The following is a 13,667-nucleotide window of genomic DNA, read 5'->3' on the forward strand; positions in this document are numbered from 1 at the left end:
GCTCGGAGTAGACCTGCTGCTCCTCTGCGTTGAGAGGAGCCAGATGACGTGGCTCGGGCATCTAGTCAGGATGTCTCCCGGACGCCTCCTTGGTGAGGTGTTCAGGGCACGTCCCACCGGTAGGAGACCCCGAGGAAGACCCATGACACGCTGGAGAGACAATGTCTCTCGGCTGGCCTGGGAACGCCTTGGGTTCCCCCAGGAAGAGCTGGACGAAGTGGCTGGGGAGAGGGAAGTCTGGGTTTTTCTAGTTAGGCTGCTGCTCCCGCGACCCAACCCTGAATAAAGCGGAAGAAGACGACGAAGGAGAACTGAATATACATACAGTATATTGACTGAAATGCTGGACACAAACATGCTGGTAACACTCTGATTAACTGTCAGTGTTTTCTTTTCATTGCTGTTTCCCAGGAACAGGAAAACTAATCATTGCTGGAGTAACAGCTGCTGTTCTCCTGCTTATCATAATCCTTTCTGTCTTCCTATGGATGAGGTAAGCAGTTCTGTTTCACTGAATCATTGTTCAAAATTCAGTCATTTGTGTTTTAATTAATTCTCCTCATCAGGAAAAAGAAGACCTCCAATCAATCGTCTGAGGCTGAGGAGAGACCAGATGACAGAGAGAGGGTGAGGGGGGAGAGTTATACTATTCTATCCTGGTTTCACACTTCCACACTCACTATCTTAAAGTGACACTAGAAAACTCATCTGACTGTGAAGCTCGTCATGTTGTGATTTAATAATCCACAGCAGGAGGTGCAAGATAACCCTCTGTACGCCAGCCTGGACTTGTCCAACAACCAGGCAGATCATCTCTACTCCGACCTCAGATCAACTCAACTCCACAGACACATGGAGGAACAAGAGGTTCCAGAGTACGCTGCTGTTAACTTTAACAGAGCTGGTAATGCCCCGAGGTGAGCAGCTCTTCACACAAGAACACAGTAGCAACAGTCTTTCTCAGTTGTTACATCTGCCTGTTACGTCTTTATTATTACGAATGTATAATTTAATGTAATATCTTCAGATTGACCTGATTTATTGTTTTAAGTTCCCCTCTCAGAACCAGAGGTCAGCAAACCTGGGAAGATCCAGCTGCACTGTACAGCACAGTCAACAAAATATGAACATATCAGCAATCTCACCTTTGTTTGTTTTTTATTTTTTATTACTTCAGCAATCTGAAGTAAGGAAACAAGAAAAGTTCTAATACATTTTGTAATTTAATGCTTTAACAATCATTTAAAGGGAACAATTGTGCTTTTGCTTACTCTCAGTCATGTACCTAATGTCACAGTGTCAGATGTTCATGTTAAAAGTGGCTGACATGTCAAATAATGAGTCAAACATATAGAAGTAATCCCTGTGAGTTTTATAAATATCTTTCAGCCCAAGCTGACAAATGGCTTTATTGTCAAAATTATATTTACTGAGACCATAATTTACCAAATGAACATCACACTGTCTTGGATAAGACTTGAAGGGAGCAATTGAGACCATAAACTCACTGTCAAAGCTTTTTTGGAGCCAGTGGAGTCTCCCCCTGCTGGCCATTACAGAGATTGCAGCTTTTGTGACCTGGAACTACCCACTTGATGTTAATCAGTGTCACCTGTGTTAAATGACTGTAAATTAGGAAAAGAATGGAAGTTGGGATTGGACCAGAAAACCTGTCTACTGAAGTTACAATCGTTATAGTGGAAATGGGTGAGAAAGAATTGATTTTGATGAATTAATCTGAGTTAGTTAAGTTTTATGCTGTTTTATTTTGTGAAATATTTTGGTATAACGAATTAAGTGTTGTATATTTTCTCTGGCAATTAATTGATTTGCTAATTTTGGTTTTAGTTAATATTGTTTCATATCTGTTCTTTTGTGCTGATTTATTTCTCACTGCTGCAGAGGGCGACAGTGGACAGAAAGTTTCTGCTTTGAATATAGTTTTTTATGTGTATTTTCAAGGATCTGAATGTATTTACCAGCTATGAAGGCAAATAAAATGTAAACCCTATCTTTAAATCTGTTTCTTTTGTGCTGATTTAATTCTCACTTTCCCGCATTGTAATTGTTTAATATAATTTGGACTGCAATTTTTGACTCCCGTTCTCATCAAAATGTGGCTATTGAGGTGGTACCCTACTACAGGTACCTTGGTGTCCTTGTGGATAATGGCTGGATTGGAAAGAGACATTTTTACAAAGGCCCAGTTCAGACTGTTTTCCCTCAGGGTGCTACGGCCGTTTGCTGTCAGCAGGTCACTCTTGCATGTGTTTTACCAAAGTATTTTAGCCATTGTGCTTTTTTATGCTGCTGTCTGTTGCGGGTGGGGGTCGAAGTCAGAGGACGGAAATAGGATCAACAAGCTAATAAAACAGGCAGGATCCATCATTGGTTTCCTCCTGACTCTTTAGAGGTGGTCATGGAGAAGGGAATAGGCAGGAAACTCTGGAGCACCCCCTGCAGTATAAGGAACGTCCATTGTTTGGTGTTTTTAGTGAACTGAAAAGCTCCTTTAGTGCCAGACTAGTGACACAAAGGTGCTCTTCAGAACGATTTAGAAGGCCTTTATATCTGGTGAAGTGAGATTTTTTAATGAACATTGTTGTTGACTGCTGAATGTTGTGGATTGTTTGATTGATGTTGATGTGGTGCCTTGCACTTATCTTGTACTGCCTGAGTCTGTATGTGTCCTTGCTGTATGTTGGCTGTCTTTGTGATAAGGTGACATTCAATTTCTCCTCAAAGGGATAAATGAAGTGCATCTTATCTTATCTTTTAATTCTTGATGAATTAATTCAATCATAAAAAGTGAAAAGTCCTGAAATTGTGTGTGTGTGTGTGTGTGTGTGTGTGTGTGTGTGTGTGTGTGTGTGTGTGTGTGTGTGTGTGTGTGTGTAAACAATTAGAGATTGATAAGAAAATGTTGTCTCAGTATCTCTGATGTTTCACTGCCCTCTAGTGGTGAAGCTTCAGTGTTGCAGATTCAGGCTTCATCACTGAGGTCTCCCTCCGCTGTCTGTCCACTTTCTTCCTAAATTGTGAGATCTGGGTGTTTATTTCAAAAGCAGGTACACAGCAGAAGAACTGATTTTTGATGTGCTCTGTGTTACAGACAGTAGTTGTAAAACATTGTGTAATCTGATTTACACATAGATCTCTATTACTTTTCTGATGTAGGCTACTTTATTTTTTTATTTCTTAATACTTGCAATGAACACTGTGCTCGGTATGTAACTTCTTACTTCCCATACTGATGCACTACATCTCTTTGAACTCATGGTGGTGTATTCAGTGTCTCAGCATGTACCAGAAGTGTGAAGAGATGCATCAAACGTGTTCTCTTTAGATGGAAAAAAAGTCTCATTATTTCTCTTCTCTCTATAACTTGCTTAAAGCCCAAACACTCAACTGTTTCTGAATTCTCCCATAGATTATATTAAGTCTTAGAAAACAGGAACACTTGGGTGTCACATGCGCCTATACTGTCACTCATGCATATTCATAATAATAAGAAAGAGGAAGGAAATGTACTCATTTAAGTTAAGCCTGATATCTGACTTCTGCTCACAGACCACAGCGGTCGAGCACCTTAACAGACAACGTCCTTCTCTGCTGTAAGTAGAACAGTTTACTGATATGATTATTACATGTTGTTTACATTATTTGATGTATTTTATTGTCTCTGAAGCCTCACAGAGAGATGAGAGGAGCAGCTATGAGTTTAACAGCAGCAGCGAGTGGATTTGTTGTCTTCGTTCTCTCTGTGTCAGGTACTGTATATCTACATTCACATTGTAGGACATTTAGGTTTGATGTATGTTTGATGCAGTATGATGAATAACTTTTAAAAATAGTAAAAAATAATATCAGTATTCACTGATTAACCCTGTAATAATAATATTATAAGATTTTTAGATGTGTCTGCGTCATGAGTGGTGGGGGTGGGGCCTGGCTGATATGGTTTGTCCTCCCTCCCTCCATAGATTGTAAGAATCATATATTTTTTTTCATGCATATGAATATATTCATAGTTATGTGATGGTACACCAATGCACAGATAATTTCATCTTGTCCTGATGTTTTTAATCTGTTTGTTAATTTCTGCACTCTGTACTGATGAGCTGGACTGTTTCAGCTGTTACACCTGTGACAGTTTCCTCTTTCTGTGAAAACTTGTTGACACCTATTTTATTTTAGCGGCTCTCAGTAGTTTCCAATACGTCATGCTCTACATTTCTTTGTGGTTTTCACACTTAATTGAGCAGCAACTTGAGCAAAGAACTTACAAAGAGGAAGCTAAATAAGACAAGCACAGACTCTCTGATGATTCAGTTTCTTCTTCTCATCCAATTCAGTAAAACAACTTTAATGTTCACAACTTCAATATATTCTTGTTTCTTCACTGCACCTTTAGACTGTCTGATGTTCTCTCTCAGTGCAGAGATTCACTGTAAACAGCATCTAACCAGTTTGTTTGTATATTAAAAATATCTTTGAACATTTCCATGCCTGTGCATGGAGACATAATACAGAAACAACATAATGAAAGTAATACAACAGTTATAAAGTGTGGACAAATTAAATTAACATGAGCTAAAAACAATGATACAGAAAAAGTCTCAGTGTTAATAAGGTGAAAACAACTCTGATGCATCACTGATCTGCTGCTTTAACCGCCCAAAAGTGAAATTTTTACTCATTTTATGTTTGTAAAGTAAAAGCTTGCAGAATGAATGGACTAAAGCTGAAACACTCAGCAGTAACAAATGATAAAATATAATAATCAACAGATAAAATATTTATTCTATTTCAGTTCTAGTTAGATTGATGCACAATGAGGAGCTTTAAATGACAACAACTGAAGATCATATTGGTGCCATGATCCCCTTTGTCTTATTCACTGATTCTTAACTTTTTATAAATCTGATTGTGGTTTCTGATGTGCTCTGTGTTACAGTGGTACAGGGTCAGAATGACTGGGGAGTGACTTACACTTCTACTCACATCTGTGTCTTAAAAGGATCAACAGTGGACATAAACTGCACCTACAGTTACCCATCCAGGATAAATAATGATGATACTGCTGTTGATGAAAGATTCTGGTTTACTAAACTGAGTAATTATGAACCTGTGGATCTGAGAACAGACTCAGAGTACGCAGGTCGTGTGCAGTATCACTGTGATAAGAAGAACTGCACTCTGAGAATCACAGACCTGAGGGAGAGAGACTCAGCTGAGTACAAGTTCATGTTCACAACAAACCAACTAGGAGGGAAATATGCTGGTTCACCTGGAACAACTCTGACTGTCACAGGTACTGATGAACACAAACACTGACACAGTACATTTAAACAAGCGGATTAGAAGATGGCCAATATGATTTTCATCATTTTGTGTACAAATTTATTCTGTTAAATGATCCACCAGTTTAGTTGTTCACTCATATGAATTGTCATTTGAACTGTCTTGCTTTGTTTTTTGATGTACCAATGATGTGTCTCTTTTTTTCCTCACAGAGCCAAATCTACAAGTGCTGGTGAGCGGCAGAACATTACTCTATCCTTCCTGGGCAGAGCTGAAGTGTCACAGCAGTTGTCGTCTACCTGATCGTTCTTCCTTCATCTGGTACAAGAATGGACAGAAAATTCAGGATAAAACATCTTCTACTTATGGAGATTACTTTCAACCTGCAGACAGCTCTTCCTGTGCTGTACAAGGATTTGAGCATTGTCCTGCTCCTTCAGTGTGTGAGTATGAATAACAGTCTCCCACTAACATAACCTTTAACCTATTGTACTATATATTGTATGTACATTTAATTCCGAAATAAAAGTGGATCAGAACCAAACCACAGCCCCATTAAAACTTTACATGTTGCATTCTGATATCTTACAACTGTCTGTGCTGATTGCAAAATTAATGTAAAATAAGACTTTACATTAAAAAGTCTTTTTACTCAAAATACAAAAAACATATTTTCTGACTTTCTCTTTTTGTGATAATACAATAGTTACAGTTTCAAGTGCCCTGATTTTGAACCTTGTGTGCTGCTATTTCAATACAATGAACGTGAATGGAATATTGTTAATTCTACTTAAATTATTTCAAGTTTACATTTGAAAAAAACGATTGATCTCTGTGTCCCACAGGAAGACAGTGTCTCTGTTACTTGTATAATCCACAGATGTTGTGGATAGTTTTTACAGCGAATAAATGTTGAGTAGAAAGTTGATCCAATGGAAATTATTAACATATATGTCTGTAAATTATTCAGAGTAACTGAAACATGATTTTTATTCATAAACTACATTCTGTTCACCTACACTGAAACTGACCTAACACATTTACCACACATTGATAGATGGAACAAATAAGAGAGACAATATGTTTCATGTGATTTAGGTGAACCAGCATTAAGTATGAGAAAAGCTATTAAAGATTCAGGTCACACACCAGACCTGAGGTAACAGAGCCTTCTTCATAGCTGCCCCGTCCCTCTGAACTCTGACTGCACTGACCTGTCTGTTCAAATCACTGATCAAAATTCACCTTTTCAGACCTGCTTTTAATGTGAAATGAATGTCATGTGTTAACTTGTGCTTGTGTGTTGTTTCTTAAGATCCTTTAACTTCTGTTCACAATCAATGTATTCTGAAAAGGATTATTTGTAAATAAAATGTATTAATATTATTATAATCATCATAACTGTCTAGTTTAAAATTCATTTTATCTTTCAGGTGTCCATGGTCAATCCTGCAACAGAGTGATTTACACTGACGGAAGCATCTGTGCCTTCAGAGGCTCATCAGTGGTTATTTCCTGCACATACAGCAGTTATGAAAATATCACATCATCATTCTGGTTCAGTCCTGATCGTAGTCATCAGTGGCAGAATCCCTCACAGCCTGAGGACCTTAGTAAAGACTCCCAGTATGCAGGTCGTGTTCAGGTCCTTGAAACAGAGAGCGGACGCTCCACTCTGAGAATCTCTGACCTGAGAGAGAGCGATTCAGCCCAGTATCACTTCACATTCAAAACAAGAAGCTTTGAATGGAGGAGTAGTTTACCTGGAACAACTCTGACTGTCACAGGTACTGATGAACACAAATTATTATCGTTGAAGACTTTCAAATGAAACAAATTTGATTATATTGAGTACTTTCTCCTATTTACATTTTTGATTGGATGATCCCAAATTATTTCACTCTGCACTCTGCTCTATGTTTGTGTATTTTACTGGTAACAAAAAATATTTTGGGTCTTTCCTCATATATGCAGCTCTCCAGGTGCAGGTGACCACAATAACAATCCAGCAGTCTCATATCGAGCCAGAGCTGAAATGTCTCAGCAGCTGCAGTCCAGCAGGTCGTATTTATTACGTCTGGTTCAAGAACGGACAGAAAATGATGAAGGAGGAAACTTCTGTTTATTCAGGGCAGTTTAATCCTGGTGACAACATCTCCTGTGCTTTGAAAGGACATGAGGATTACCGTTCTCCTTCAGTGTGTGAGTTTACCTAACTATGTCACTAACACAATGTCAAAATGTTTCCAAGGTAACAGACAGTTGATTTTAATATGAGAAGCAACGAAGGAATCAACTACCACTCCTCACTTTGTGTCACACATTTGCTTCTTACATTGTGTCTGTTACTCCACTGTTGACCAACTATGTTTTCTCCTCCAGATGCTCCAAAGCCTCCCTCTGTGTCAGTGAGTCCCTCTGCTGAAATCATTGAGGGCAGTTCAGTGACTCTGACCTGTAGCAGTGACGCTAACCCAGCAGCTAAATACACCTGGTACAAGAAAAATGTAAATCCAGACCTTCAACCTCTCAGTAAAGAACCACAACTTGTCTTCAGCTCCATCCAGTCCTCTGACTCTGGAGAGTATTTCTGTACAGTTGACAACCAGTCGTGGAGGAGGATATCTGAGTACATTTTTATTGGTGTGAAATGTGAGTGAAACCATTTATTAAAAAATCAACATACACCTGTTAATCTCCTCAGTCTTGTTAAAAAATATTTGAAAGATTTGTCTGATCATGCCTGCTTTCTTCAGTTCTGCCTGCTTTATATTCAGTCTGCTGCTGTAGTTAGTGCCACGGGGTTCTAGCTCCGAGGCAACTATTAATCTTCTCCATACTTATTCTTCTTCTTACATCTTCTTCCGCCGTTTTTCGGCGCGTAACTCCTCCCGCAGCTTTGAGAAAACCCCGACAATATATACATCAAAACGTGCGGCTCGATCGGGGGATGGGTGCTATGACTTTTGGTGTTGAAATTCCAAAGTTTCCCAAAGTTATTCCCAAAAAACCGGGAGATTTCTCCATTGGAAATGAATGGGAATTTTTTGAAAACCACCAAAAATTTCACCTTTTTTCAGTGTCACCTAGCTCTCTCATACGTGCACGTAGAAACGTCATTCAAACTTTAAAACGGAGGAAAATTTGTCCTCTCTGGAAAAATACCAAACTGTTTTACATAACATGTAAACTTTTCAAACTATGAGCAGTCAAACGAGGAGTGGAAATCACTTTTTTGTCAAAGTTAGAGTGGAAGCGGCAGTTAGCTAGAGTGTGAGAAGCAGTAAAACATAACCTTAATTTTTATTTTTAACTCGAGCTCACGGCCAAACCGTAAAAAGGAGACAAATAATTTTTTGTCAAAATGTAGACATAGGTGTTGGGATTCATAAAATGTGACTTTGACAGGCGGGGTCTGCACAAAATTTAAACGGGGGGGGGGGTCGAGACTGGCGGCAATCCCTGTCTCGCTCCCCACTAACCCTAATGTGATTGTGTCCTTTTTTCAAAATAATCTCACTCTGTGTTCACACTGAGTTTACTCGCTCATTTTAAGGAATATCTGAATAAAATAAACACTGTCAGAATCTGCCGGCTTCTGTGTCTCTCACGGTGTTTTCGGTTTTTGGACAGGAGTTACGGTTTTCTCACAGTTTGCAATTGTTCGGGACCTTGTCAGAAGCCAAATCCTTTAGAATTTTGAGACATTTTTCAAGGCAAATCCTGAAATCGCCGTAGCAACCGCAGGGCCTTAGCTGACCTTGGCAACCTGTCGCTGGGCAGAATCTGACCTACCTTTTTGTGATTGGCTGAACTGACCTACCTTTTTGTGATTGGCTAATTCTTCCTGTCTGTCTGTTTTGCCAGTTAACTGAGCTTTTGAATGGATTAATTCATGTTTACTGTGGACAAAATAAATAGTTTTTTTGAAGTATAATAAAATCTAATCTCTAAATTATTTGAAGATTTACTTAATAATTTCATAAACAGTGATGTTCCTGTCTGTGGAAAAAAATGAAGTTCACTTTAATTAATACGTTTAAATATTCAATTATTTATGCTTAAATATGATAATAACAATAACTTAATATTTTCAGGGATGTTAAGTTGAGAATAAAGTACATTCATAAAGAAAATATAAATCATGTACTCGTCCCGGCAGTAGCCCCGTGGCACTCAAAATTTCCCTGGAATTTTCTAGTTATCTAATCAACTTCAATAAAACATGCTGAACTAATACATCTCTTCCTCATTTTAACGTTAATTCCTATTGATGTATCTCCTCCAGATGCTCCAAAGCTTCCCTCTGTGTCAGTGAGTCCCTCTGGTGAAATCATTGAGGGCAGTTCAGTGACCCTAAACTGTAGCAGTGATGCTAACCCAGCAGCTAAATACACCTGGTACAAGAAGAACCAACCACTGTTTCCTGCACAAGAAGGAAATTATAAATTCACTTCCATCAGCTCTGAGGACAAAGGGATGTACTACTGCAAGTCTGAGAATCAGTATGGATGGATCAACTCGTCGTCTCTCTTCATAGATGTCCTGTGTAAGTAGTAAAGTTTAAGTCCAAAACTTTAAGTCGACACAGTACCTGTAACCCCTTCCTTTTATCCGTCCTTCCTTTTTTTCTTCCCTCCTTCCGTCCATCTTTTTAATGGTCTGGCCCACATGAGATCAAATTGGGCTGTATGTGGCCCTTGACTGAAAATGAGTTTGACCCCCTTTTTTTAGTATATTACAGAGACAAAGTATAATACATCATTGTATCCTGCATGATAATATTAATAATTTATGTTTTTTTGCACACTAGATGCTCCAAAGCTTCCCTCTGTGTCAGTGAGTCCCTCTGGTGAAATCACTGAGGGCAGTTCAGTGAATCTGACCTGTAGCAGTGATGCTAACCCAGCAGCTAATTACACCTGGTACAAGAAGAATGAAGACTCACCAAAAGCATCAGGACAGATCTTCACCATCACCTATGTCAGACCTGAACACAGTAAGAATTATTACTGTGAAGCCCAGAACAAAATAGGACGTCATAGCTCCACCTTACATCTGACTGTTGGGAAAGGTAACACACACACACACACACACACACACACACACACACACACACACACACACTCACACAAACACATCTGTATACAACACGAGGTTTATCTGCTTTCTGTTGGTGTCATTTTTTAGGTAAATCAGTGTTTATAATGAACATCATCAGGTTTATTCTGGTGGTCCTGATGCTGATTCCTCTGCTTCTCTTGATTCTGTGGACGAGGTAAAACGATTAAGAAAACATCCCTCCATTTATTTTCTTCAAATATTTTGAAAGTTTTTTACATCATGATTTTCTATTAGTTAATCATTTTTCTTTTTCTTTTATTGTTTCAATCCAGGAAGAAGAAAACTCTGAGCTCCACCACTGACCTGAACGAACCTGTAGAGACTATAGAGGTGAGAGAGAGAAACCTTATTGACAGAACTTACCCTAAAATACAGTTATGATCACTTGGCTCATGAATGCATGCCAACACATTTATATTGTCAACATGAAGCTGTGAAGTTAATTTATATTTAAAATATGACTTGTACAGTAAAATCCTGTAATGTATTTCACCTGAATAAACTGATTTAATACATTTCTAATAAAATCTGATTACATGCAATTGTCATGAAGTAGGTCCATTAATCCTCATTTTGACATTTCTCCCCATCAGTTGGACTCTCGTCTTGAATATGAGAACGTCTCAGACTTGCAGGTCGTCACTGCAGCACAGACAGAAGACACAGAGGAGCAGGAAGACCTGGAGTAATATCCAGTCAGGTTGGAGCCTCATGAAAAGAAAAACAGGCTGATATCAGATTAATTCATATAACAGATATTTAGGATTAGAGCTGCAATGCAAAGTGCTATTTTAAATGTGTACATAGTGTAATTAATCACTTTTGAGGAATCCTGATTGGCTTCTTGTGCAGTCTACTGTATATTTTCACACATCAAACATAATCTCAGGTCTATCACACTTTGCTGAATGTCACATTATCCAGGTATTGCAGTGGCTGATATACAATAAACAGCCAGCTTCCACAACATCTCTGTAGTTGGAAACATGATTTTAGTTCCCTCTCACTGCTGCAGAGGGCGACAGTGTGCAGAAAGTGTCAGCTTTAAATAAACAGTTCTTATGTGTATTTTCAAAATATGAATGCTGGCTATGAAGACAAATACAATTTAAATCTGTTTATCCTCTTTTCAGTTCATATAAACTCTTTGGGGTCACTCAGTGAAGCAGAATATGTGGCAATTTACTGAGTATGAAGCATTTTCAGTATTAGTCCATATTTGTTAGTGACAGCTGTAGATCACTGACTGAATCATTTTCATACTTAGACACCTCGACTGTGAGAGTTTGTTCAACTACTGTACAACAAGGTCACCAATGTGAACAATCAATGCTTCTGAAACTGAATCTCTAACTGTAATGATTAATGAATTTAATGTTAAGGGTGAAAAGGGTGAAAATGAAATGCCACTCAATCATATAAAGTGAAAAGTACTAAAAGTAAATGTAAAAGTATCTGAACAATCAGTGATGGATCGTAAAATGTTGTGATTCAGTGTCTCTGATGTGTCACTGTCCTCTTGTGGTGAACCTTCAGTGTTGCAGATTCAGGCTTCATCACTGAGGTTTCCCTCCATTGTCTGCTTTAAAGGCTCAGTTCACCTGACTAACAACAAACATATTTTCTCACTTTCCTCCTAAATTGGGAGATGTGTGTGTTTATTTCCAAAGGTAGGTTCCCCTGTATTTACAGCAGAGTGAAAATGGTTGGTGTTACATCTTGCATTGTTAATATAAGAGGAGAGTCAGATTGTGACAGATGTGAAATATAACCTGAACAAATCAGACTCCCCTCCCTTTTCCCTCTCTGTTACCACTAGTTACAAATAACTTTACACATATGTAGCTGAGGTCAAAGTATGCCAGCAGAGTGAAAATGGTTGGTGTTATTTATTGTACAGATAGACAGACTGTTAAGAGACATTATTTTATGTGTACTCGGTTGTGATGTGATGTGATGTGTGATTGTTCTAGTTTTATGACATGCAATGTTCTGTTTCTGCCACGAGGGGGCATAAATGTATGGACCAAGATTCGTGCTGCGTCATCACGTTTGCTGTAAGTCACGCTCAGTGTTGCCAACTTGGCGACTTTCTCGCTAAATCTGGCGACTTTCCAAACCCTCATAGCGACTTTTTTCCTCAAAAGCGACTAGCGACAAATCTAGCGACTTTTTCTGGTGTTATTGGAGACTTTGAAGTGAAAGCACGTATCGTTACTGTCCTCAACGAGTAGTGGGTGCTGCCCTGAGCCCCTCCCCTGTCCCAAAGCACTCACAGGCGGTCAGGTTCACAGTAGCCTCACACAGCTGCAGTCAGAGCAGAGAGGAGACCCACACCCCAAACCCCTCCGCATCCACCCTGCATAACAGTCTTTTGATTCAATTTGATATTCTAACATTTAACAATAAATATCAAAATGTATTTACATTTTAAAAAACAAACAAACCAAGAATCAAAATAAGAAAGCTCAATTGTAGTTTTTAACATATTTAGGGTTTTTTAACTCAAGACGTTATGCCTCTCTCCTACATCGTCCATTACAATAACATGCACATGATAATTATGCAAATTAGACGATGACGTCATTTAGCGACTTCTAGCGACTTTTAGGACAGCCAATAGCTACTTTCCTTACTGAGGAGTTGGCAACACTGGTCACGCTCTGTGAGTTAGAAGTCAAGTTAACTCCATGACGGGAGGAGGATGTGTGGTTTAGCCAGTCCACAATAAATATGCCTAAAGGCTAAAAGTGTACATTGTCTCCGGAGAATTATTCCCAGAGTTCAGCGCTGGTGAAGCTGCAAAACTCAACAGGTTATTGGCCCAGGAGCAACTCAGGAAGAAGTATATTTTCGATGTTTTATCGCCGGTAGAAGGTGGCAACGGAAAGCGTGCTAACGGCTAACAGATAGCATCATGGATCTACAAGGAAGCAGCCTCGACTCATGTTCGACGGAGACGAAACAAAGACAGTGGACAAGAAGGAGAGCTAACCCAAAAGACTGTTGTTGGACGGAACGAGCTGCATTGCGACTGACCTGCATCTCCCCCACCAGCTTCAGCCTACTCCATGCCACTTAGTGAACTTTTATTTATTTATTTTTATAATCATCCCTTTTAAAGCATTTAATTACCATTGTTTGATCAACTTTAGCTGACTCTGTTTTTTAGTTAATAAATAGTGTAAAAACCTCTACTGCCTGTTGGTCAGCAGCTAATCAGTCGTCACACACACCCG

General features: G+C 39.0%; 1 protein-coding gene across 1 annotated transcript in view; it reads left to right on the forward strand.

Annotated features, from left to right (window-relative positions):
• The window catches only part of LOC128364970 (B-cell receptor CD22-like), a 63,537-nt gene that overhangs the window by 24,615 nt on the left and 25,255 nt on the right, over positions 1 to 13,667 (forward strand). The window contains exons 5-9 of the mRNA XM_053325591.1: positions 567 to 627; positions 751 to 904; positions 1,064 to 1,149; positions 11,022 to 11,113; positions 11,965 to 11,992. Of these exons, the coding sequence (XP_053181566.1) occupies positions 567 to 627; positions 751 to 904; positions 1,064 to 1,149; positions 11,022 to 11,113; positions 11,965 to 11,992 (421 nt within the window). The remainder of the gene's footprint in view (positions 1 to 566; positions 628 to 750; positions 905 to 1,063; positions 1,150 to 11,021; positions 11,114 to 11,964; positions 11,993 to 13,667) is intronic.

This window comes from Scomber japonicus, chromosome 2 (genome assembly GCF_027409825.1).
Source record: "Scomber japonicus isolate fScoJap1 chromosome 2, fScoJap1.pri, whole genome shotgun sequence".
Classification (NCBI taxonomy): domain Eukaryota; kingdom Metazoa; phylum Chordata; class Actinopteri; order Scombriformes; family Scombridae; genus Scomber; species Scomber japonicus.